The sequence below is a fragment of the Lissotriton helveticus genome, chromosome 7 (genome assembly GCF_964261635.1).
Source record: "Lissotriton helveticus chromosome 7, aLisHel1.1, whole genome shotgun sequence".
Taxonomy (NCBI): Eukaryota; Metazoa; Chordata; class Amphibia; order Caudata; family Salamandridae; genus Lissotriton; species Lissotriton helveticus.
In genome coordinates, this window is record NC_136068.1 from 1192020258 (window position 1) to 1192048183 (window position 27926).

The following is a 27926-nucleotide window of genomic DNA, read 5'->3' on the forward strand; positions in this document are numbered from 1 at the left end:
TCTCACCCACAACCCAGACTTCACTGATCCTCCGCAAGAATGGCGGCTTTTGCTTCCAAATGCCACATACAATAAACCGATTGGCAGCCCACCTTCAGCATGCCTAGATATCCTGTGTTTCAGATCGCCCCGCCTGCACTTCACAAGGATTGAAGTTAGATACCTGACAGGCACCACACTGCGGCCTTTGTAAATCCCACAAGTAAACCCTTGTAGATGACATAACTCAGTGTCAATGGTGTGTCCCATTCATTAAAAGAAAAAAGGTGCCATTCTACCTCAATACTAAACGCTCTGACATTCTACTCCTAGAGGAGACTCACTTTTTAAAAATGGAATCTTCAAAGTGAAAAAAAGACGGTGGGCACAGCTCTCATCAGTAGTCGCACCGTTACACTTCAAGGCTTACCCTCCACACCTGATCTCTATTCACAGAAATGCGGCTGTTGCTATAATCATAAGAGAATCATTCCCACATAAAATTCCCATGAAATGGTTGGATCCCTAGGGATGGTAAACAGTTATGAAAATGATTTTGCTGGACCTGACATTGACAAGTGTAGTATACGCTCCAAGTGTTCATTAACACTACTTTTTGTAGATTTTGGCTTGGTGAGTTTAGTTTTGAACGACTGCTGGGACCTGGCCCCTGTACTCCAATCCATGAAAATGTGACCTACCTGACAGTAGCAATAACAACTACAGGATGGTTCTACATGACGTATTTTTAGATCATGACTTACTTGATATTTGACCCCTTCTACACTTGACTGATTAGGTATATGCTTTTCTAACTTACACTCATGGCAAATCCTCAGCCATTGTCTATTTTCTTAAACAGGGGTCATTCCTCCCTGACTTCTGCTACTTGTGTAATTGCAGATCATTCCCCAGTACAAATAAGGTCTAGAATTTCGACATGTTGTAAATAAAATAAATAAATAAATGTTTATCGGTCATAAGCCCTTTGGGGAACGCAGGCAACCAGATATAGAATACCATATGACAAAGACGCTCAAGTTATACATATGAGGCTATACAATCTGCCTCAAGTTTCAGTTAACAGAGTGCAGGCACCATGGGCAACAAGCAAGGCAGCATGGAGGGACCTCCTGATGCACAACTCAACTATAGCTAAGCAAACATGTATTCAAATTGACAATTGAGACCTGAAATTGCAATATAATAACAGTCCCACCACACTGCCTCTGATAATCTATCCCTTAAATGTTTCTTTACCCAAGAATCAGAATATATTCTAAAAAGGCAGGCAAGCTGCTAGACTCATAGCTTCTACAAAGTGAAACTCAAATGTCCATAGGCATCACAGTGGCCATTGAATCGCTCATTCTGTAGACCTTGTCGAAAGCTTTCCTTCCTACAATGAGGCTCTCTATACTCCTGAAAACGGATAATGTCCCCAGGTAAAGGCTGTAAGAGTGGGACAACCCTTCTGTACCCATGGGCTATATCACACTTAAAGTAGCAGAAGCATCTGATTTATACCCGGGTGCTCTAACCTATTAACCTTAATCAGTATTGCCATTAAGATGTTGTCAATATTTTTATGAATAGGTAATGTAAAGTCATCCCACCACAGATATACATTTCACAAGTTGTCTTTGTTTCGAGGTAAATATGAAGGATTCGCTAGTATACCTCCTGTGTCAGTCTAGAAGTCTTACATAAGAGGGCTTGGCATTCTCCTTACATATGGGGAAAGCCTTTGACGGCATAAATGGAGCTGCTTCTTCCACACCCTTGAAAGTGCCAGTAACAGGAATTTTATGCCCAAGGTCAGATGGCTAGATGGCTGTCCAACTGCAAAAGTTAACTAGACTGGGTTACATACTGTTCCATAAAGATGTAAAGGCACATGCCAAGGTTGTTCAGTCACTCCTTTTCTTCTCCTAACCCTATACTGTTATCCATAGCCCCAGGAACATCTATGGTAATCCTGCAACACCGTCCCTATTAAAGCATTCCTTTATACAGATATTTTGCACACCAGAATAATTACCACTTTCCCTGCGTTGCTGTTTTGTGTACACACTTATTTTTACAGTTTTCTGGCTACAAAATAAATTTGAGGAAAAGCTAAAGACTTCCTCTGTCACATAGTCCCAGTAAAGCCAATCTTTCTGAGTATCATATGCAGTGATCCTTAAGGGTTTAAAATACCTTGGAATCCTGATTACCCGGACAAAAATGACTTTGCCCACTTCTCTCACCTCATCTTATCTATGTGGTGTAGGATACAAACGGTCAAGATGACAGTTGCACCCAGTTTGGGGATTCTGCTCTTGCTAGTACATAAAACATTATGCACACAAGTAGACTCAAGCAGCAAGACCTACTTTTTGGGTGGAATAGAGCAAAATTGAAACCTTACCAAATCTGGGCACGCACTACATCTGGAGGCCTGAGACTCCCACATGTCATCCTACTACTACACTGCGCATTTATTGCAACTGATTACTTTTTCCTTGACTTGACTTATGCTCTAATGTGCTGTGTGATTTGACAATTAAAACAACTGACAGGGCGCCCTAAAAGTATATTCCCAGTCTTTCTGCAAAACTCCCTCATTGGAAGAGGATACACAGATCACTAGCAGTACACCCTGAGTTGCACGATTGTGCCTCCATGTGGCTTAATGATGATTGGGGAGGGCCCACACAGCAGTGCTACGACGAGTTTACTAAGGAGCTCTCTCTTCTAGACTAGATCATTTATTCCTTACAGGGACACCCAGAAATGTCACACACCGCTGAATAAGTCCTAGGAACTACCGATTACTGGAGAATCAATTGCTACACTGTTTAAAGAATCATGACGGGACCGCCCAAATCTCCTATCCCATAAATCAGACAAAGATGTGGCTAGGCTTCAGGGGCAGAAGCTATTAGAATGGCAATATATATCTGAGGACTAAAACTCCATTATTGTGCTTTGACGATTTGTCCAAGAGGCACGACTATACTTCGGATTTCCAAATAGTTGACATTGGTCCCCCTTGAGATTGCACAGAGCCGACTCTTTCAGTCACTTGGCCCTCTGTAGATGTGATCAAGAGAGATGTGATTGGCCTTGTTTATGTTCTTTCTCGTTCGATATTTGTAACAGAGTATTCCTTACTCGCATGCTACCTATACCACCAGAGGCTTTCTTATCCAAATTACATGATATTCTGGATGTTAATGGCACTCTTAGGTGGATAGCTACATACCAAGAGGCAACCGAGATGTGCATTCTGTACTACTGACGACAGGGTTCTGTTTCTACTTTTGAGGGATGGTTGACTGTGACAGGAAGGTCTTTAATGTCCTACATCTTAGGTGTAACGCCTGCTTTCTTTTGTTTGGTATTATCTCTGACGTTCCTGATATTTGCTGTTAACAGCTCTATCATGGAAGTCTCTTCACCTCTCACATTCGATTGCAAAGGCAGGGTAGGCAACGGAGAGCTTCATTTAAGTCCAAAGCACTAAAATCCTTTTTTACACTTATTGCATTAATGCCCATATTTGGAGATTTGGATGGCAGCTTCTCACTTGAATATTCAAAAAGCTATTGTTCGCCTGTTAGCACAAGAAGCTTAATGACCTAATAGTAGACACTAATAGTGCAGCTTGCTCTACATTTGATGTCAGTAGCAACAGTAAGTAAACAGATTCACACTGACCTGTGATAATGTTGAAAAACAATCTAATGTGCTAATGGAACTGTTGATGTCTGTAGACCAAAAATGGCAAGAGCATATCCCAGCTGATTTTGCCCGTCTTGGTCATGTATGAAGAGGTTGAGATCTGTTGTCCATGTGGAGGAGGTTAGAGGGAAACTGTGCATCAGGGTTGAGCAGAGTTTTCATATTGGTGAGTTCAAATGGCAAAGCTGCAGGATTCGTTTAAGGTACACAAATGGACGTTGCAATCTCTTCACAGTGCTTTAAAGGAACAAAAATTCACTTTGGACAAGATATGTGGTTTAGGTGTGTCCTATTGAGAAAACGACTAAAGGACGAAAGCAGACCTCGACAAAAATACTAAAGTGTTGTATGCCAAAAAGAACGATTAACAGTCAAATATTGAAAAAGCCACATCATCGAAGTCCTGGCGTAGTTGTATGTAAAGTTAGAGAGAAAAGGTGTAATTTTTAAATCTACTCCAGCAATCAAAAGTATCATGCCTGCTAATTTGGTACCAGCTGTTGACCTAAAAGCACCATTTGGAAGGTGCATGTCAAACACCCTTGTCCAGAGCCTCTGAAACATCTGTCAAGCCTTGACCGCAGCAGTGCCTCACCTAATAGGTCTTGCTGGTCGCCACTTCTTGGAGTGTGGGGCATGGTTCAGATCATCCATGATGGGACACCCAGCACCTGTTGCATTTTTAAAAGTAAGGCGCATGATGCTCCATTTGAGCCCACATACCCCTTATAAGTCAGAAACTAGAATCAAGGATTTCGTATTTCTTTTTTACTTCAGGGTTGTTTTCATGTGAACGATTGTGTGGATGTGGATGTGGGTTTCATTTTCTATTATAATCCTCACCACAAAAATGAATTTTCTTAAATTGTATAAAAGGTAGATCGCATCAAGGGGGCAATGTTATACTATTATAACTCAAAAGGAATTGTTGGTCTGTGTTCCATGTACTACCTTTCATGTTGCCAACACATAGCTTTCCCTTTCGATGACTGGTCTTTCACTTTACATAATGAATTAAAAATCTATCTGTGGATACAATTACTCTAACATCAGTCACTTGAAACAAACTTATTCGGTCTCGGCTCCTACTTCAATAGGGTAATTATCAATGGAAATACATGCTTATTTAAAACACCTTGGATATGAATGACATATTGTTATTTTTGTTCTGAATAATGTAATTATTTAGCACAGGAAATGTGAAACAGGCTTGTTTTGCATTATTGTCATTCTTTCTGTACACGGACCTAAGTTAATGCCTTTTGTGATTAAGCTTGCATTTTTTTGTGTAGGTGTATCTTGTTCCTAAGAATTTGGCTCGAAAGCGTGTCTGGAATAAAAAGTACCCGATTTGCATCGAACTCGGTAGACAAGATGACTTTATGTCTAAGACCCAGACAGATAAAGATAACGAAGAAGAAAGGCTTCCCACAGAAAGAGTTGACCTTGCCATTGAAGAAGGCAAGAAAACTGCTCCTCTGCAAGATGGTGGAAAAACGGGTGCCCAAAAGGACCAAGTGCTGTATCTGTTTGGAAGGACCGGCAGGGAGAAAGAGGACTGGTTTAGGAGATTTCTTCTGGCCTCCAAGTCCAAATCTGAACTGAAGAAATCCAGTAACCTCCCTGGAAGTAAATCAGGTAAGTGGATGCACAGTGCGATTTTGAGATTTCCAGGTTGATGTATCTCTCCAGTACTTATAATCCAGGCATAAATCTGCATTTGCTTTTAATTACAAAGACATGCATGCTCCGTGCCCTTATTTTCCTTAAAACAGTAGTGCCATACATCGTAGGCCTAGTGATCAAGTGATGTACAGCCGTTGGAACAGGCACAAGTTTCCTGTTTTGCACATACTAGCAACTGATGAAGTGGTCAGGACGTGAGCCATTAATGTAATGACTGCCAGGTTGTAATATTTTTATTTTGTTTATTTTATCTGTTAGAGACGTCTAGCTGTAGATTCCTTACCTAAGAATATTACCCACGTGTCAAACTGGATCTGGAAATTTTCAAGCAGTACCCTCTGCGCGTTGGTATGTGGCATTATTTGGCTCAGCTGTGGTGTCTGCAACGAAAATGTTGTGCACGGGGCTTATATAGGTGCCACTCCAGCATGCTGCCATCAGTGCTTTTCTTTCCATGGTAGTCCGTGCAGATCCAAAGAGAGCTATCCCTAGTCAATTTTTTACTAACTTTCTTGACATTTGTCGACGCTTTTTTGAGATTTATATCTCCTGGTGTGTTAGGGATATCCTCTAAGAAGCCAACATGTTTAAACCATTTGGTGACTGTCATGGCCAGATGTCTGTAACAGACCCTCATTTTGTTTGACTCTGGCGCTTGGAGCGGGACTACAGCTCCAAGACCTGTGAGGACTGCATCCCCATGAATTTCAAGGTGCTTAGGCAATGGTTCCTCAAGCTCCTCACTGCCTGATGTCAAATGACCCCATGACGCTCTCGATCCCGGGACCACTCTGGGAGCCGCTGTCAACTATTGTCATCTTGATCCAAGGTATGGTGTAAGTCCCACAAGAAAACCGAGTGGACGCTTTCAGAATTTCCCAGAGTCGAAACAACCCCCGCTCAACTTGAGGAGTTCTTTTGAGAATATGCACCTCATATTTGGGCACCCTGACCCCTCTCAAGTGACTTAAGGCTCCACCGGTACAAGAGGGACCCCTACTGATTCTGCCAGTTGGGCCTCTTGGATCCTGTTCTGGGTCAGGAGTTTCGCCAACTGCAAGACTGCGACCTTCCGCAGCGCCCACTCCATTGCTGTCTCTCCTGGCACACCTGACGCCCTGCTGCGGCCTGACCCCATTGTTATACCCTACTCCGACATGAAGCCGGATGGTATTCACTCGACACTGACCAGTACTGTGCCCACCGTGACAGACCCATTGCCTTTTTCTTTTGACTGGCCTGGAGAGGGTGACAATTGAGAGGGATCAGAGGACCCTCATGGTTCCCATCATCCCCTTAATGACACAGAGGACAACTGGTACAGAAACTGGTGGATGCCAGTGGTTTGGAAAACTCACCAGACACTGGATTGGACTCTCCCCCTACCATGGCTATGGAGAAGAGTTCCTCTTTCGGAATGGTTTTGGAGAGTTCAACTGATGTCTTTGACCTTTAGTGGCAGTCAAGCTGAACATAGAGATGCTTCAGCCTTGAGTCACCCTTTCTCAACCTTTCTTGCGATTCAAAGAAGCCCTTACAGATGTCCGCCTTGGGGCTCCTGTGTACAGGATAATGGTCCGTCACCATCGCCTTGCTCCTGGGGACCCGTTTCCTCACCCAGCACCCCACCCAAGAGAGCTTGGTGGTTCAAGCCTTCATTCCAGGATAAATCCAGGAGCTTCCCATACCATCTCCACCGGTTAAGGAATCAAAAAGGCTGGAAACATTTGGTAAGAGATTTCCTCTTCTGTCAATCTAGCACTGCGGTTGTTGAACACCACATACCTTTCAGGCTGATACCAGCACACTATGTGGAATTCAGGTCCACTGGTGCTGCCCATGGGCTCGGAGGTGGCCTGAGCCATACTCTCTCAAGCAATTGCTAATGGATGAGATGAGGCAAAGTTCACCATAAAACATGGACTTGAAGCAACCGAATTGCCGGGTAGAGTGATTTCATCGTCCGTAGCCCTGAGGTGCCATGCCTGGCTGAGAACTACTGGCTTATTGGGAAATGTCCAAGCTTTGCTCATGGACATGCTCACTGATGGCCTTTGCCACTTTGGTGAGAAGGCAGACTCACTGCTGAAGCTCTTTAAGGATAGCAGAGCTATAGCCTGGTCTTTGGGCCTATTCATGACCCTTTGCCAACCCCAGTCTGCCTTTCGCCCCTTCCCTGACCACTGTAGGGGCTACCAACTGCATCCTTTCCTGCCCAGTCACCAAGGCAACAGGGTTACCAGCCCCTTCATGGCCCTCGACGCGGCTCCCACAGATCATGTGGTACCACCAGCCAGATGTTAGTTTAGTTTCACCTTATCAACTGCTTCTTGAAAAAGGAGCAGTTCAAAATGGTCCCCTTAGCTCAGGTCCTGTCTGCCTTGGACCCTGGAGACTGGATGGTGTTTTGGACTTTCAGGACGCATGTTTCCACATCCGGTCATGCCAGCCCACAGGTGCTACCTGCAGTTCATGGTGGGCCAAGAGCATTTTCAGCTCTCCATGCTCTCCTTGGGTCTCACCAGTGCCCTTGGGTGTTTGCGAAAGTGATGGTGGTGGTTGCACCACATTTGCGCAGGTTCGGGGTTCCATTCTTTCCCTTCTTTGATGATTGGCTGTTGAAGGCGGGCTCATCCCAGGCAGTCATCTCCCACCTCCAGACTATGGCAAACCTACTGCATTCACAATCAACATGCCAAAGTCACACCAACTCCCTCCAAGACGCTCCCTTTCATCGGCCCATTCTAGACACAGTGCAATTTCGGGACTATCCTCCAGAACAGCGAGTCCAGAATATTCAACCTATCATTTTTATTTTTTTTAGATTTGTTTCTTTCGTGTTTTCCCCCAAAAAACATAACAATAACAGGTAAGTCTTCAACATTGTAGCATTGTAATCTTCAACATTATTTTATTCCATGCCTGTGGGGAACTTCTCTCCCTCCAGCGCCTGGGGTAGAGGGGTGAGGGGTGGAATCTGTTCCATCATATCGATAACAATTGTAGACTGAGCCCAGGCCCGTCATTCCCAGTCTTTCCATCACTCACACTGACTGCATTCATGCACCTAGACTCCCCCGGTATCACTCATCATTTATGGCTGTGCCACTACGAGCTATTCATCGCGCAGAGGCTCCCGCACTTGAACCCTCCCTCTTCATGCACCCCTTCCACCAGTTGTTCCAGCATCTTTCCCCATATAGTCAGGTCTCGCTCTGCATGTTTGTCCGTTTGCGCCTTTTTCAAACTGCATTCTTCTGTCACTGCTATTCTCTCAGGTCTCCTAGCCATTTATATAAATACAGCAGCTCAGTATTGGCCCAGTGTATAGCTCTACATCCCCGAGCCAGAACCAGTCCCAACAGGACAAACCTGGGGTTCATCTTTTCCCCTCCGTAGAAGCTGGGCAGAGGTCTAGTAGGCAGTGTCGAACAGTCAACTCCACCCAGGTGTGTTTTATCCACACAATGTCTTGCACCACTGTATCCCAGTAATCAAACAACCTGGGGCACTCCCACGTCATGTGCAGGAAGTGGGCCAACGCCCATCGCATCTAGAACTGTTTCCCGATCATCCAGGGAAGATCCTATTTAATTGTTGTGATGGAAGATACGCACGGTGTAGGTAAAAGAATTGTGTTAACTTAAAACGGGCGCCGGGTACATGCGCCTTTTGACTCCTAGTCCGTACGTTTTGCATCTAAATCACCGTTCCAGCTGCTAGAAACGGATGTCTTAGCAGTGTGCCTATCCCCCTTTAGTGCTGTACAGAGGCGAGACATAAGTCCCCTACTGGTTCCAGGAAACGTTAACGACTCCTCAGATTCTCTTGAGAAGTCCCTCCTTATCTTGAACACCATGCAGAAGAGTTTGGCATACTACAGGAACTGCCCCACTCCCTCTCCAAGTATGCCTTGGTCATTGTATTAAAGGAGTAATTGAGGTAGAGGTGTCCCATTCGATGACTGCTACCCCCGTTCACTGTGATGCCTTGGTCATTGTATTAAAGGAGTAATTGAGGTAGAGGTGTCCCATTCGATGACTGCTACCCCCGTTCACTGTGATGCCTTGGTCATTGTATTAAAGGAGTAATTGAGGTAGAGGTGTCCCATTCGATGACTGCTACCCCCGTTCACTGCGACATATCCATTGTTGATTGTATCCTTTAAAAGGGCAGCAATCACCAGACTGGTAGCAGACGAGCATTTGGGGGTGTCCTCAACACATTTCACTGCTAGTTTCCAAGCCTTTGCCACCTCTCTCACCACATATGGGCAGTCCTGTGGCTCCCTTTCGCCACTCATAAAGTGTTTGGAGAGGTCAACGACCTCCTCCAGCCCAGCCAGAAACGTGTTTCCCCATTCTCCTCCTCCGAGCACCACAACGTCCCTTATTGTAATTGACCGGCCAGGTAGTTTAGCAGCAAGTCAGGGAGGCCACATTTGCCCTCGGCAGGATCTAATTTTAAGAGTTCGAGTTTAACACTACTCCTCTTACCCGCCTACACTAGTGACACTAGCCGGCTGTGCAATACTGTGAACGTGGACCATGAGATTTTGCATATAGATTTCTGCAAAACGTAAAGACATTGGGGTAGGAGGACCATCTTACCTAGGGCTACCCTGCCCATCACCAAGAGTGGCAGCGTATTCCAAAATGTCACCCTTCCCCGCAGACCAGAGGGCAACGCGGCCCATGTTCAGGTCGTATTGGAGGCTCGGCTTATGTGCAACATGCATAACCAGATATTGGAATTTCACCAACTCCAATGGAAACTCTGTCCAGGAAAGCTCCTCCGCCAGGTGGCCCGCAATGTGCCCAAGGGGAAAGAGAATCATCTTTGTCTTATTGATATATAGTGCAGAGGACCGTCCAAAGTCCTCTAATATGCCCAGTAGTATCGGCACTGAGTGCTCCAGACAGTTCAAATAAACAAGCGTAGCATCCGTTTATATAGATACAATGTGTGTGGGAGGGCCCACTCGTATGCCCCAATCACTAAGGTCCTGCCTGAAGAGTATCGCCAGTGGCTCCATCGCCAGCCAGAAAAGCATTGGTGATAGAGGGCAGCCCTGCCTCGTCCTCCTTCTGACGTGGATCGACCCAGACACCACGTTCCCTGTTCGCACTCTCACAGTGGGCTCAGCGTATAATACTCACCCAGTTCGGACAGGAAGTTCGGTCCCAGTCCCATACTTCGCAGCACCTCCCAAAGAAGCATTCAGCCCAGGGTATTGAAAGCTTTTGCAATGTCCAGCGCCACAAGGGTGGCCTCCATTTCTGTCTTGAAGCGAGTACAGCACATGTATGAGGCACCATAGATAAATCCGCATTGATCCCCATCCACCAGATGCAGCACCACCTGTTAAACCCACGCGGCCTCTAGTTTGGAGAATCTTTTTGTGCCCACTCCAAGCATCGACAGCGGTCTGTAGGACACTGCATCTCTTGCTTCTCTATTGGGCTCTGGGATCCTAACGATCCCTCATAGATGGGGGCAGCACACCGCTCTGTTGCGCCTCATGGAATGTCTCTAACAACGTAGAGGCCACCGGGCCAGAGTAGGTCTGGTAGTACTCCATCGAGAGACCGCCCTTGCACTTAATACCGGCCATATCACCTATGGCTTTATTACCTCTTCAACCGTATCTCCCTCTCAAGTTCCTCCCTCAGTGCAGCAGGCTGCCTGGGAATCGCAACCTGATTTAGTACGGCCTCATCCTCCACCAGGGACCCCGTGGCTGGGACCTCACACATCACCTACCATGTGATCTCATAGCAGGGAGTTTATCCCAGCCTGACACCTCACCAAGGTACTGTCTGGGTGGAGTAAAGACAGCATTATCGGAGGGTCTTTTCCTTCTACGCAACCATGCCAACATGCACCCTGACTTATTCCCCTCCCTGTGCAGCCTCTATCTGCTCCTCATTTAACAATCCAGCCAGTCCCATAGTTCCTCCATCTCACGCTGGCCTGCAAGAGGTCCACACCCGCCCTCTGTGTAGTACCAGCCTACCACTGCAACCAAGTCTATACCTGTTCCTGCTTCTGTAGGTCTTGTTCCAGTTGTTTCCTACTACCCCCCACACATGACATGCATTCACCCCATATCACTGCCTTCAGGGCGCTCCACTCTCTACCTTGAGCAACGTCCATACGCAGTTGTTCGCAAAGAAGCCTGACTGCCCCTCTCGCTTCTCTTACCGAAACAGAGGATCGTAGTCGCCTATGGCACCCACCGGGCACTGCTCCCTCAACACATACTCTATTATCAGTGGCGCATGATCCGTTAGAAATCAAACCTGATCTTGTACCTCCAGCACCAAAGGCGTGCAGTCCTCTGTTATCAGAAACCTGTTGAGGCTACGGTGGGCTTCATGTGCTGGAGTGAAACAAGAGCATTCTGAGGCACCCTGGTGGAGCTCCCTCCAGATATCCATACAATCCATTTGCTCCATAGTCCCCTTGAGTCCAGCTGCCATATTGGGTTTGGTTCCTTGCCTGGGGATATCTGTCTAATAGCCCATCCAGCACACAATTGAAGCCGCCCACACATGTCAATGGGACCCCTACATACAGGAGCAGTTTCCTTTCCAGCATACCAAGAAATTCTCGGTCATCAACAATGAGTGCATACACATTAATTAAACACACTTCTGCTCCAACTAGTGTACTGTGTACCAAAACAAAACATCCTTGGATGTCTCTGCCTTGTAGCCCGGATCTGAAAGGGGACCGGTGGAGCCACCCGCACGGAACCCCCCCAACATAGCAAGAATAAGTTGAGGTAAAAAGCTGTCCCCTGCACTTTTTCAGCAGTTTCTGCGCCTCCCTCTCGATGAGGTGCGTTTCGTGCAGCGTTGCAATGTGTACCCTCATTCTGCGCAAATAGGCTTTCACTCTACAGTGCTTTACATAGATATTCAGGCCTCACACATTCCACGTTGCCATGCGGATACATTCTACCATATCTGTCAATCGTCTTCCTCTACCCACCACAGGGCCAGGCCGACCTACAGGGCAGGCGGGCCGCTCGCCCATTCTGCACACTTGTTGCAGGTTTCGCCCAAAAGCATGCTGCATAAAAACAAAGTGACTTCCCCTCCCCACCCCCCTCGCCCCGGGTAAACACTCAAGAAACAAACTTGTGTCTTCCTACTCATGCCACGCTCCTTCCACGTGGGTTTCATTTTTCTTGAGCAAAAATACCGATATTAAGTTCATTGGTGTGCTCCTAATTTCGTCGATGTAAAAGGAAAACCTTAACTTGAAGGAGTTCCACTATAAAATGAAACCTTTGTAGTATGCATTAAAATGGGCAGAGACAGGGATACGCCCTGAGTTACTAAACTTTGCTGAGACACAAGGTCCAACCTTCATCCATTCATTCTCTCTCGTCAGATTGCCTTCCAAAAAGAACAAAAGCCATTTGAATACCTCATTGGTAGCATTTACTAAAGAGTCATGTTCACAGAGGATGACTGCGTACACGGCTTGATCCGCCAAGTACCCACAAGGTTATTCACAGATGAGTTTAATATGGGTAGAAAGTAACTACTTTAAGCCATTAAGAGTCTTAGGGCCCGATGTAGGTCGGTCGGTAACGGCCGAAAATCTGTATTTTCGGCCGTTACCGATCGGTAAATAGGTGATTGGCATGTAGGGGGCTTTATTTTACCGAAAATAAAAAATCGGTAAATTTACCGAATCTGCGCCACCCATATGTAGGTGGGACTCTTCAGAGTCCCAGGAGCCTTACCGAATCGGTATTTTACCATCAAATCCAATTTGATGGTAAAATACCGATTCCGGTGTGTATGCACATGTGTGCATGCACACCTATGCCATGTGACAGGCAGACCTGCCCTTAGGGCATGTATGCCTGCCACATGGCACCCGAGCCTGTTTTGGGGGTGCCAGAGGGTGTCAAAGTGACACCCCCTGCACCCTTGTGAAAATCGGTATTTACCGATTCGGTAAATACCAAATCGGTAATGCCCATTCATTCCTATGGGCTTCAAAGCCCATAGGAATGCATGGGCATTACCGATTCAGTATTTACCGAATCGGTAAATACCGAAATCATCCGATTCGATATTCCAGCACATCTGGAATACCTACATGTCGACCCCATAGATTTACCGATTTTTAATTACCGAATCGGTAAAATTCGGTAATTTAAAATCGGTAAATCTATTTCACCTACATCTGGCCCTAAGTTCTGTAAGCAAATGATGAGGCCATCAAATATTTATTATTTTTTTTTTTTTTACAAAAGACTGGTAATGAGTAATGAAGGTAATTAAATACAGTGCAGTCCTAAAAGCGTAATGATGGAACCCCAGCCTCGGGTAATTGCAGAAGTGAAGTCTTATATTGCTGCTATATCTGTAAAAGGAAGCTAGGTAACTCTGTTTGGATAAACTTCATAAACCATCCAGAGACCAAAAGCATTACAGTTGTGTGTGTACAACTTTAAAAATGCAGGATGCTCTAAAAGCTGGCTTATGGCTTATTTGTGGTTTAGAACGTCCATTAACTCAGCAGAAAGAACATTCTTTGGTATGTCAGTGGTGAAGAATATCCTGGCTGCAAATCTGCATTTTCTTTGCCGTGGATGAAGTGCATTCAGATTTGACCCTAACTTTGATTGCCTTTCTTTAGTGATTAGGCAACATTGTGGTACTAGGGTAAAGTAAATGGCTGCCTTGTGCATGCTAGCCTTCACTCCAGGTTAGTTTGGAATCCTCACCAGTCATGCTGCTGGCAGAGGACTAGACTTTACCACGGACTAAAAATGGCTGAAACCCTTGAACTGATGTTTGTTTGGGTGGTTCTGAGGGTCTTTTGTTTACCTCTTTAGCCTGATAGGCAGAACCACTCTGGAACCAATAGAAAAAGGCATCTGCAGGAAGCACAAGGCTTCTCTGTCTTTCTAATCAGTGTGTTGTGCACCTTACATTTCAATTAGCTACAACAGGCTCGACTCATGTGAGAGATTGCAGATGGTGCATGTAATGAATCAGAGGATCAAATGTGGAGGGAGAAGGAAGATGGGATCCATTTAGCTTCCTTAGTTTCAAATTCACAAAATCAAGTAAGAAAGGATCACTTGTCCTGACAAGTGATCCTTTCTCACTTGATTTTGTGCATGTAATGAATTTGCATTGCAATCCCTCCCCAATCGATTGTTGTGGCCCTTTAGGAGGCTGGTGCCCATCTGATTCACTCCTTTATAATGCTGTCTTGGGCTCCCGTTGATCAGGAGAGCTGACTGGAGCTGGAAGCTGTCCGGCAACTTATTACTGGCACTGAATTTCCAACTTTCAGCCTTTATAGAGGAACACCACCTGCTTGATGACTCCCAGTTCGGCTTTCGTCAATATCATGGGACAGAGACGGCCCTGATCAAAGCTGCGGAGGATATTAGATCTATCCGGGACGCTGGGGGAACAGCAGTTCTTATACTGTTAGACCTGTCAGCAGCTTTCGACACGGTCGATCACACCATCTTGATCGACCGTGTCGAAAACATGGGTGTTCAACAAAAGGCCAAGATACTCCTGGCCTCCTTTCTGGCAGAAAGGACCCAGGTGGTTACTATGGTATCATTCCAGTCTTCCACCCTGTCGCTGCCATGTGAAGTACCCCAAGGCTCATCCCTGAGTCCGACACTTTTCAATATATATGTGTCGGACCTCGCCAATGTCATCCGAGCCCACGGGATGAGCCTCACATCTTACGCTGACGATACCCAGCTGGTCCTTGCCATCAGGAACGACGGCAAAAAAATAGCAGATTAATTCAATCTGGGCATGCAAGCCATAGGGAACTGAATGGCCTCCAATTGCCTGAAATTGAATTCTGACTAGTCCGAAGTAGTTATCTTCGGAAATTTGACCCCGGAATGGTCCTCCCGCTGGTGGCCGCTGTCATTGGGCCCCCCTCCTGCACCCGTGAGCAGGGTGAGGAATCTGGGAGTCATGTTCGATGACCTGCTCACTTTTCTCCCGCATGCTAATCAGATTGCCTCCTCTGCTTTTCACAAGTTACGACTTATAAAAAAAATTCTCCCCTTCCTTCCGGCTACAGCAGGTAAAACTCTGATAACGTCCCTGGTACTGTCCACCTTGGATTACTGCAATGCACTATTTCTGAACACACAAGAAAGAGTTCTCAACAAAATGCAAGTTATCCAAAATGCAGCTGCCAGGCTTTTGGGAGGTGTCCCCAAATTTCATTCATTGTCAGGAACCATCAGAGAACTCCACTGGCTTTCCATTAGGAACAGAATAAAATTTAAGACCCTCTGTATAGTCTACAAAGCCTTGCATAACCAGGGACCAGCCTTTCTTATCCAAAATCTTACTCCCTATCGCCCCTCCAGATCGTTACGATCCTCCAATCTACACGAGTTAGTGGTACCTCGTACCAAACTTGTGTCATGGGGTGACAGAAGATTCCTCGTGTCCGCACCAAAACTCTGGAACACCCTGCCACATGCCATCAAAATTAGCCCGTCTCTTTGGTCTTTCCGAAAACAACTCAAGACCTGGCTTTTTAATCAGTGATCTCCTCCTTCCCCTCGATGGCTGAATATGGCATATATCCTAGCGCCGAGATGCCCAAGGGCCTTCGTTCGCGCTCTATAAGTGTTGCAAATAAATAAATAAAATAAATTACTGGCGTAGCACAATGGATCTTTTTGAAACCTTGCGAAGGACTTCTTGCATCTCTTGTATAGTATGAATGTATAAAGCTTTTGCAAAACAAGTGGGATCTCCTATAGGATATCCAGCTCGCCCTCTTTCCCCACACTCTCATCACGATTTGAAAATCTATGCCAGTTGCTATAATTCTTAATCCACTGTAGGCATGCAAGACAAGGATCAATTATTTCTGTAAACCTGTTATTGTAAATATTCCTCCAAGCTTTTCCTGCAATTATCTGCCTGGAATAACATATCCTACTCGTGGCAAGACATACTTTACTGTGTAAAGAATCTTGTGGCCACTAAGGAGTAGGTCCATACCATATGAACATTTGAAATAATGGTAAAGTTCTTATAACAGCCAAAGATGTTTTTACTTTTTTTTTTAATTTAACATAAAAGTAATACGCATCTTTCGTGTGCAACCAATATGCACTTGTAAATGTAAATGTAGTTGAGCTTATATAGCGCACAGCTACCCGCAGTGGGTTTCCCGGCGCTTGCTTAGGGAACCCTTCCTGGTATTCCCCTGTGAGATAGCAGGGTATCCACAAGGTGAAAGTCAGGCATCCCGGCGCGAGGGGCCGTTGTGGAGATTAAGCAAGCTATTGCCCAGAGTCGCAGAGTGTGAACCCGTGAGTCGAGGAGGCACCGGGGCGAGAATTATCGAGTCCGTGGAATTTTTTAGCCCAAGACCCGCCGAGGCGGGGAATTGAACCCTGGTCCAGGACCGATCTCAGCTTCCGGGTCTGCTGCCTCTCACCCCTGGGCCACACTTCTCCACAATCCCTCATCTCCACATGAGCCCTGAAGCTCCAAGTCATCCAACACAATTGTCATGTCATGTTCACAGTTGGAGAGGAAGAAGCCGACCTCTGTCTACTAATCTTCAATTAAAAACCTCACGTATTTTCCTATAAGGATGCTTACACCCCTCTGCGCCAGCCCAGATACTGACGAGAAACTGTAGCCTGCCCAACTCTTTAAAAATGTATCGGAGTCTGCTAGGACTCTATGGTGAGTTTCTTGTATAAAAATTACATCTGGGCAGAGATTCTTTAACCAGCATTCTATATCATTTTTCTTGCAAACATTTTCAACCCATTTGCATTAAAAGACAAAAAAGTCAGCTTATTACTCATTAATATTCAAACTTTCGTCCAAAATAAATACTTCTGGGAAACAAACATTGAAAAAGAGGTTCCCTTAGACAAATCCTAGCTAGATGTATAAGATACGCAGTCATCCGGATGGAACTCAAAGCATCCTTCCAGAATATAGGTTTTCTATGTGCAAAATGCGCAAACATTATATCAAGAGAAAGCAGCAGCAATATGTGCAAAGTCAACGTTAAAGTGCAAGTGGCGTAAAATTCAAGCATCCTTCCATGTGCCAAATGTGCAAACATTAGATCCAAAAAAGAGAAGCAGCAACATTTGTACAAAGTCAGCATTAAAGTGCAGATAGCATAAAAATGCAATAATTTGCTAAGTGGAAAATACGCAAACCTTAGATCTAAAAAGGGAAGCAACAGAGTGTGCAAAATCAGCGTTAGAGTAGAAATAGCATGAAAATCCAGCATTATTTCAGGAAATATACCTTCCATTAGTGGAAAATACACAAATGTACAAAATCAGCATCAATGTGCAAATAGCATCAGCTTCAAGCATCTGACTGTGCAAAACTGCATTAAGGTGCGAAGGTATCCTGAATATTAGATTGATTAAGACATCCAACATACGTTACAAAGTGCTATAAGTGCCTTAAAGTGCAAAAAGTGAACCTGATGCCTAATAACTTCTCCCATACAGGTATTATGCAACATACTACCAACATAAAATTTTCGCTATGAACTCTTTTTTCCCCCTGCACCACCCCCTTCACCATCCCCCTCCCTACCCCCCTTGGAGGGAACGGACACCCCCAGTGTCCCACTTCCGTCCCCTTCTGTTTTCTTTTCTTCTTTCTGGATGCCATCTTGTTGCATCCGTGTGCGCTTCCTGAGTCATCTTGCAGCCGCCCCCTAAATCACAAAATCTATACGTAGTGTCGTGGATTTCCCTGGATTTTCTACCGCCCTTTAGATATCTCAAGCCAGCTTATATAATAAGGCCCTCCCGGAATGACTGTGCTTCTTGAGTGTCTGTGAATATAAAAAAAAATCCTTTGGCTATCACCTTTAGCTTAGACTGTTGAACAATCATTGATTGAGCGCCTCTAGCCTTAAAAGAGTCAATCATTTTAACAAAGTTGTTGCGTCTATGAGCCGATGCCGCTGACATGTCCGAGAAAATCCTGACATTTTTTATACTTCATCAGTGTTAAAAGTTCTTCTTGAAAATGCCATATTCAAGATTTTCTCTTTAACCCTGTAGTCAGAAAAATTCATTAGTATAGTTCGCAGGTATTTGAGGTTAGTAGGCCTGTGTGCAGGCACTCTATGCGCTCTTGTAATCGTTAGGTCGACTTGAAGTTCGGGTATAGCCTTTTTTAGGAGTGACTCAGACCATTTTACCATGTCTGTGCCCTCCAATCCTTCAGGGACGCCTACTAGTCGTAGATTGGACCGCCTGTTATAGTTTTCTAAATCCTGTAGTTTCGCCTCCATTGGATATTTATCTTTATTTGCTGCATGGAGGTCTTTTTGCATAGTGGTGAGAGTATCCTCCAGAGTTGAAACCCGAGCTACTGCCTCTGTTACCCTTCTAGGCAGGTTGCCGAAATTTTCCTCCATCTTTGTAAGCCTACTGTGGAGTTGCGATATTTCATGCGCTTGAGTGATTTTGAGATCCCTTATTTCCTGAAGGATAATTATCAGCATTTCCTGTTCCGAGCTTTCTTTTGGGACCGATGTTTTAGACAGGGTACATAGAGCTCTTCTTGGATTTTTTGTAGACTTAGACCTGACAGGTCTTTTGGGGACGATGTGATTAGAGAAGGGGGGATATATCCGGTTGCAACTTTCACCTGTTCAGCAGATTCCGCGAGCTCATCTGGATTCAGCTGAGGGTGAGGTTGAGGTGTAGACTGAATCAGGGCCTGGGGCTGTGGCGGCTCAGTTTGGGGAGCCAGGGGATGTACATTGACGTTTGACGCTGCCACTGCCACTGGCTGTGGCTGTAGTACTTGTGAATTTATCCCAACCCCATCTTCTATGTGTTCATCCTGCTCCTTTGACCCCTTCAGCTCCTCCCGATTAGTCTGGGGGGTACTCGTGAGTCGCCCCTGTAGGGCCAATGGTTTGGAGAAAAGATGGTATTGTTTAGCACTCGATTGGTTTTCTTATTCCCCTACTCGTGGCTTTCCCTATTTTGTCCGCTTTATCCTCCCCATCTCCCTCACACTCGTCCCCAACAGCGAACATACTCAACTCTGCTGATAATTCAGATAGAGTCTCTGCGTCTTCATCTTCTTCCATCTTATCACCCTCTTCCAGGCATTTAATTGAGGTATTTTGTCTATTTTTTCTGCCAATGCCATAGCTTTATTTTGTAGAGCGTTTCTTTGTTGCGTGTTTCTTCTCTCTTTTTTTGCTCCTTTAGACACAAGCAGAGGTACTGGTACCGTTGGTGATGCGCCAGTCTTTAGCAGCTCTCTTGCTATCTCCGCCTTGGCCTGTTTACCCCTCGCTTTTGCTGTCATCCCAGTGATTTAGTGATTTAGGACCACCCTGGCCCCCTCAGTGAGACAGTAGGGCAAGGGGTGTCGTCTCAGCTGCTCTACTATATCCACAAAACAAACAGGCAAGAGCTCCGGAGTGAGGACTAGGTGTCCACTTAGCGTCGAGGAACCTGGGGCGCCGCCCGTTGCTTCACGCAGCCTGACAGTCACCAGCCACCCGACAATCACCAGCAGGACCGAAGACAATCACACCATTGAGGCACAGGCGGGGTGAAGGTAAGGTAAGATAAGGTGGGGTCAGGGCAGAGATAGAGCAAAAGCAGAAGCGAGTCAGGAAGAACTCGATCGCATCTGCGTCCCCAGTCGAAGTTGAGCGCGAGGCGCAAAGTGGCACAGTCTCTGCTTTTTTTTTTTTTTGTTATTGGGGGGGAGGAGACTGAATGCAGAAACTGTGTAAGATAACCCCCGAGGACAGACTCACTTGCTCTCTTCGTTCCGTTCCTCGCTCTCGCTCCGTCCTGCTCAGTTTTCAGCCCAACTCGGCTCAAGCTCGATTCAGTCTCAACGCCTTGACCCAGCCCCAAGTGCCCGGCACTCAGTGAACCATGGCCAGACCCCGGACCTTGGATTCCGGGAAACGCGGGCGGGTGCCCGGACAAGCGGAGGGGTAGATGGGTGTCGGTCGGAGGCTTCTAGGAAAGCTCGGGAACCAGCCCCCGGGTTGGAGAGATACAATCTACCGCGAGCATTCAGCGTTCAGCTCAGCGCTCATCGGCTTCCTCCAGCGTGCGAGCGGCCATAACCTAGGGGCGGAGCTCAGTGACCAGGAAGCGCTCTGGCAACGTGCATGGGGTCACGTCAGCCACATCCCCTCCGAACACAAAGCTGATTATGATCGCTGAATCATCAGACTTGATGACACTTGAATTAGAAAAGCTTAAAATAAACAGTAGGATGTTTGTTTGATTTGTTTTTTATGTTTCTTTTTTTGTGTGTTGTGGTTCTTTTTTGACCTAATGCCAATGTAGTTGTTTGGAGAGATCTTTTATAGTGGGTACAGCCTCTTTATATGATTTCCTATTCAAGATTGTGCTCTGTGCAGAACCTTTTTTTTTAAAGTCTTGAGAGATCTCAACTGTGGACTTAGGAACCTCAGTAGTTTGTGAGTTTTTTCAAGTAGGGCAGATCATTGATGATTCTTGTGTAAACTAGGTAGCATATGAAACACAGGCTCTGATTAAATCTGGGCCTGAAAATCCTATTTTTGCACACATCCTTTATTGCACTGGGGTCAGGATTATGAACTGTGATGTGTACCGCCCTCTGAAACTACCTGGTGCGATTAAGTCCGCATCTTTTCGGGGGGGGGGGAGGGGGGCGTGGCTAGCCAGGCAGCGTAATGGCCGCTACCTAAGCGAGCTCCTCCGACTGAGCAAGAAATCCTTCACTAATCCTGCTAAGAATGAGACTGCAGGGTCACCTCTTCTGCACATTGTTTACCGGACCCCGAGCTGCACCCACAGACCGAGTTTCGAGGATCGCGGTGCTCATTATATCGCCCTAGCGAGATCGAGGGCGGGGACCGAGACTGGCGCATTGCTGTGGCCGTGACTGAGGCAGACCTCCCTGGGCGACCCCTGTACTCTAGCCCGGGGCTGTGCAGGCCCACTGCGCTCGCAAGAGAAGATCGCAACGAACTGAGTAAGCCCTAACAATACTGACGAGACCTCCACGACTATGTGATGGCCCCTCAGTGATATCAAGCTATCAGCCGTCCGGGCGGCGCTTACCTGGGCCTGCGATGCACTGAAAACCTCCGGCCCTGCGCTGCGCCATTTTGTGGAGTGATTGGGGCCGTAACCGCGTTACTCGAATGCGATCCTGCCACGGGAGCAAGGTGGGGGCTACAACATACTCACGCTCCCTGCCCCTGATATAGACGCTGTGCTGCCCCAACTCACCCTTGCGCCTGCTGCCTGCGATCTGCCGGACGGAGCACCTTTTGCGGACCCCCGGGTGCTCCTGATGCCCGTGGTGCCCTGGGAGCCCCGTGCGGAGCCTCCGACGGGAGCGCGGGAGGTACGGGGCCAGGGGCTGGGCGGAAGGTGTACCGGCCGCCGGCGAGGAGTACACGGAGCTACCAATCTGGCAATACATGTGCACTGAGGTGTTAGACTGCCCGACATACGGCTACACCCGCCCCGTCCCCGAGCCCCGGCCCTGCGTGCTGCCTCCTCCCGATCCCACTGTGCATGTGCTCCGTACACTGGCCGTACCAAGGGGCAATTCTTGTTTACTGGTATGGAGGCCTGCACCAAGTGAGGTGAGTCAGCTGCCTGAAGCATGTGGGGTACAATCACTGCTGACCCCGCTATACTACAGGTGGCGGATGCTGTAACTTTTGGGACAATATTTGGTAATGCGTGGGTTCAGTGACTTGTCTGCAAATTCCCATTGAGTGAGACAAAGCCCGGTTGAATCCTGCTAAACACAGGTGGGGCCAGACCCTGGTTACTTGAAGGAGCTGGAATTTGCATGCCCTGCTTGCACCCTACCAAGCCCTGCATTGCACAGTGGGGGTCGCACCGGCCCATGGGGGAATCCTGGGCAAAGCTGATACCCGCCAATCCAAAATCACGTTTGAAAATAAAGGCCCTGTAAAGCAGGTGGACCAAGACCAGGAAGCCCTGGGGGCCGCGGGAGGCGAAGAGGTTGGCGACAGCCAAGGAGAAGACCTTAAATCATTAATGCTGGAAATGCACAACAGTTTGCGGAACATAGATGCAAAGTTGGACACCCTGACGTCCCAACTTGACTCCGTCAAAACTCAAGTTGCCACCCATAAAACGCGACTAGACTGCCTTGAGAATCGCCATACTGAACAACACGAATTCCAACGGGAAGCTAGAGAACAACTCCTAAGTATGGAAAAGGTGCTGGAAGTCATACGTGCGAAGTCGGACGACCTAGAAGCGCGTTCTCGACGCAGTAACGTCCGAATTACAGGCATTCCAGAGACAACAGCCATCACGAAGATGGAGGTGTTCGTGACGGATCTCTTCCATGAGCTCTTTGATCCTCACCTGTCCCCCGTATTTGTGGTGGAGCGCGCATTCAGAGCCCTGGGCCCGAAGCCGCCGGTGGGTGGTACACCTCGGCCAATACTGGCTAAACTCCTAAACTATCAAGATCGAGACATGGTGCTAAAATTGGCAAGGGTCGCATCACGCATAAAGGTAACACCGTCTCCTTTTACCCTGACTTTACGCCGACGGTGCAGGCAGCAAGGTGGGAGTTCCTACCAACCAAGCGGCTGTTGATGGAAGCTGAAATCCCTTATGCGTTACTCTACCCTACCCTGCCAAATTGAATGTCTCTCATGACGGATCTGCGCATTTTTTTCACAGACGCCAAATCGGCTTTCAAATTCGCTAAACACATTTGTGGCCCTAAGAAAAAGGCGTCCGGAAACGAGAAAACCGGGACTCATGACCACCTCAGTGACAATGATTGACCCTAATGCCTCCATGGTGTGCTGCAATCTCTGAACTGTGGTAATATTTAAAGGTTCTCCATTTGATGTCTGAAAGTATGTTATATGTGCTATAGCGATGCTCCTGTATTGGTGCTCCGAAAGTTGGTCTATCACTTATTTACCTATACTATTATTGTGCATTGCATTATTTGCTAATCTGACCACCTTGTGACCTTGCTGTCGAGTTTTCTTATAGTCTCAGCCACCCTGTGCGAACGGGGGTGTATGCATGTGCTCCCACGCCTCCGAGGGGTTGTTCCCACTGTTCAATTGTTCCCACCTTTTAAGTGGCTTTGGGGGGATATGTCACAACCTAATTGGGGGGTTGAGGCTTGTGGGGGGGAGGTAGGGGTTGTGGGGTCCGGTTGGGTGTTTGAGCTGTCAGGGTTGTTTATTTTTCCACAGGTATATGGAGGGCATATCTGCATAAAGGGGATGTGCTACCATGAGATGACCCAGACGCACAAATAGGGACTAATTCTACTTTGTGTAAAATCCTTACCTGGAACATACGGGGGATGAATGATGGTGGAAAGGCGCGCCTAATACACACTTATTTAATGAGACATCACATAGATATATGCTTTTTACAAGAAACCCACCTCAATACCACACCTTCACCGCGTCTGAAACACAATAGGTAGTCAGATGCACACTGCCATATATTCTAACTATGCACGTGGGGTGGCTATACTTCTCCGCAGAGGCCTTGCTTGGAGGGAGTGTGAAGTTAACCTTGATCCTGAAGGCAGATGTGTTATACTACAGGGCATCCTGGGTGGGAAGCCTGTTGTCTTGGTGGCCCTGTATGGACCGAATATTGATTCCCCAGAGTTTTTTCGAGAGATTTGGGCTAAGCTAGCTTCCATAGATTGCACTACCGTTATTTGGGGTGGGGACTTCAACGTGGTACTACAGGATACACTGGATAGGAAGGGAGCTTCTAGGCCACTGCACCCTGCTGCGACTCAGGCCCTTCATGGCCTCATTGATGAGGGGCAGCTGATTGATATTTGGCGGCTCCGCCACCCAGATCTGCGGGAGGGGACATGTGTTTCCAACTATCATGCTGCTTGGTCCAGGCTTGATTATTGTCTGGTATCCCATGATGTAGCTGCCTGGACTGTTGAGATCCGACACCTTGCCCGATCCCTATCGGACCATGCCCCCTGTTTGCTGACAATTGCCATCCCTGATCTGCCGCCTAGGGCGTTCAATTGGAGGATCCCGCAACATGCCCTGTTAGACGAGGCATTTAAGGAAAGCATTTGATCTGATATCACTGACTACTTCAAATTGAATGCTGGTTCGGTCTCCACAGTTGCCACTTTGTGGGATGCCTTCAAGGTGGTGATCAGGGGTAAATGCATATCTAGACAGGCTGGGGTGTTCAAGGCAATCAGAGGCACCATGACGGGCATAGAGACGCAGATCAGAGACCTTGAGAAGTGATTCTGCACGGACAGTAGTCCCCAAGTGGCGTCGGAATTGAAACTGTTGGATTTTGTGGAGGAAGCACAACGCGAACAGACATTTTTAGGTAAACATGCTGAGGCTAGGTGCTACCGTGAGGGGGATAGACCGGGACGCACACTGGCCACTATGATCCGGAAGTCGACGTCCCCCTCTTACATACACACAATTAATACCCCGGAGGGAAATACTGTGGTAGGCCAGGAGAAGGTTCTTAGTGAATTCCGCAATTTTTATTCTCACCTCTACACGGCCACACAGACTGAATGTACAGACGATATGCAGGCCTTCCTTGATTCGATTGCACTTGTGTGGTTCAGTAACGCACATCGCAAATACATGGACCTCTCCTACACCGTTGAAGACATCAAATTAGTTATAAAGAGTCTTCCCCTTAATAAAGCCCCAGGGCCTGACGGTCTTACAACTGCGTTTTATAAGACATACACTGACGAACTGGCTCCACGCCTCCATGCTGTGTTTGAGGAAGCCCTAGAAACCGAAATTCTCCCAGCCTCCATGCGAGAGGCGCTAATTATGGCAATGCTTAAACCAGACAAGGATGAAGCAGAATTAGACTTGTACCGTCCACTGTGGCTCATCAACGTGGATGTAAAAATGTATGCGAAATTGCTGGCTAACCGCCTCCAACCACTTCTGCCAATTGTGGCCCTCCCGGACCAGTCTGGGTTTATACCTGGCCGCTCGACGTCCCACAACCTCAGCACAATATTTTCAGTCTTACACTATTTACATCCCTCTGTAAAAGCTGCTGCCATTTTTATAGATGCCACGAAGGCATTCGATTCCCTTGAATGGCCCTATATGTCCCGAATTATGACACGTATGGGATTTAGCCCTTTGTTTATACAGCGCATAAAACTGCTGTACACTGCACCACTGGCCAGAGTGCGGATTAATGGGTTGATATCCGGTACATTTCCGATCTTGCGTGGCACTTGACAGGGTTGTTCATTGTCGCCACTCCTCTTTGCCATTGCCATGGAGCCTCTTGCGGCTCGCATTCGTCAGCACCACACCGCCAGGGGAATAGGCTTTAGCTCTCGTAGCTTGTTGATTTCTATGTATGCTGACGATGTTACATTATATATCTCGAACCCCTCCGAGAATCTAGACCCAGTGTTGCGAGAATTTATCAAATTCGGGGGGCTATCGGGGATCTCGATAAACTGGAAGAAATCAGTCATATTCCCGCCCACAGATGGAACACCAGAGGTAACTTCAGAATACTCGTTGCGTTGGGAAGCAGATGCAGTAAAATATTTGGGTGTGTGGCTGTGTCGCAGCCTACAGGACATTTGGTCCATGAACTTTGGTAGAGCCACCGCGTGGCTTGAAGGAAAGGTGGCGATATGGTCTAAACTTCCACTGTCGATTGCCGGTAGGGTGGCGTTGGCAAAGATGGTCATACTTCTGAAAATTTTTATATTTATTTGTGAACATACCAATTCCGCTTACACCATTTTTTTTTAGATGTATCCGCACCCATTTACTCTCTCTCATTTGGGCGGGTGGCCAGGCACGTGTTTCATACAATCTCCTAACTTTGCCGCTACGCCAGGGAGGACTAGGGGCACCGCATATGCAGCTTTATGCACTATGTGCACAAGCCCAATTCTTGCATTTCTGGATACACCAAAATCCCTACCAACCACATGTGGCGGTAGAGTTGGATGCAGTGGCACATTTGCCCTTAACGGTTGCATTATTCAAGGAAGCGCCTCGGCCTGGTGCGGATGTAGACACCGCAGACACGCTGAGATGGAACTGGAGGGCACTTCAGAGACGGGTACACCTCCCTCTCCTGTACGCTCCCGCAATTCACCTTTGACACAATCCAATGTTAGCATGCTTGGAAGTGGGGGGAGGGGTTCCTGTACTTGATGGCACCCAGCTACTAACGTTTGCAGATTTATACCCAGATGGCTCGTTTCGTCCCCCCCCCCTCTGGTATAGACGAGAAAGAGGTCCCTTTTATGGAGATATTTACATACCACAAACTCCGATCGCCTTGTCAATCTCTCGGAGATGATTTCCCGGAGGCTCCCCCCACACTCCAAGCCTTACAGACCTTACTTACGAGGGCCTCACCAAGAAAGTTGGTGACTAGACTATATATGTCCATGCAGGACCAGGCCCCAATAGTCACACCACGATCCCTGGGGTTTTAGAATGCTGACTTGGATCCCCTGCTAGATGAGGAGCAATGGACCTTCTGCTGCAGGCAACTCTTAGACCTTTCCCCCAATTATAAATTGCGCCTCATTCATTTAAAATTCTTACACAGATATTATAGAACACCTATTAGTCTGCACCGAATGAGACTGAGGGAGGACGCTATATGTTGGGGGTGCGGCTTTGAACCAGCTACATTTCTCGAAATGGCATGGAACTGCCCGGAGCTCGAAAAGTTCTGGTGGGATGTATTTATTGCAATTAATCAAATCATTGGTAGAAACGACGAAAGGGTGCCACACCTGGGTCTACTGGGCCTGGTTAAGAACACTGTACCACAGAAGCGAAAACTTCATGCCCTTCTGCTCTTATCTGCCCGAAGACAAGTCGCTATAAAATGGGGTAGACGTAGAGTACCCACGTTCCGGGCATGGCTGGCGGACGTGAGCTATGGTCACACACAACTGGGAACATTTTGGGAGTTGATGCCCACGGCCTCCAGGCCTAGAGATATTTGGGAGCCCTTTCTGCAATGGTCCAGGTCTCGGTCGCACTCCCCCCACCATGAAAACGCAGAGGAGGATGCTTGAGAATCCCTGGTTTGTCCATGTGATGTTGGATGGACCGGACTTTCCTGTCTAAATGTGCTGAGATACCTCGCTGACCACATGTTGCTTTGTATGGTAAGGTGACTTCCAAATGACGCTCCTGTGTTCCTAATCGTACAGCTGTATACATTGTCCCTAATTACCATTTACTGTTATCTCTGAGTTACCGCCTCACCTGTTGCCAATGCTTGCTTTACAGCTACATGTATATTCACTGTCCAATAACCTGTGGCCATACCATCCGATTGTCTTTGTACTTTTTTTTTTCCCCTGACCTGCTCATTGCTTTGTGTTTTGAGATGTTTGAAGGAAAAATGGATATGCTTCGTTCACATTGCATTGGATATTCTATGTTTGAATGTATGTTATGTCTCTTTATTCAAATGC

At 47.0% G+C, this 27926-nt stretch overlaps 1 protein-coding gene across 3 annotated transcripts in view; it reads left to right on the forward strand.

The window, feature by feature from the left end:
• The window catches only part of TEX2 (testis expressed 2), a 664178-nt gene that overhangs the window by 445957 nt on the left and 190295 nt on the right, over window positions 1–27926 (forward strand). For all 3 annotated transcript variants that reach the window (XM_078654347.1, XM_078654349.1, XM_078654348.1), the window contains exon 4: window positions 5001–5346. In XM_078654347.1, the coding sequence (XP_078510473.1) occupies window positions 5001–5346 (346 nt within the window). The remainder of the gene's footprint in view (window positions 1–5000; window positions 5347–27926) is intronic.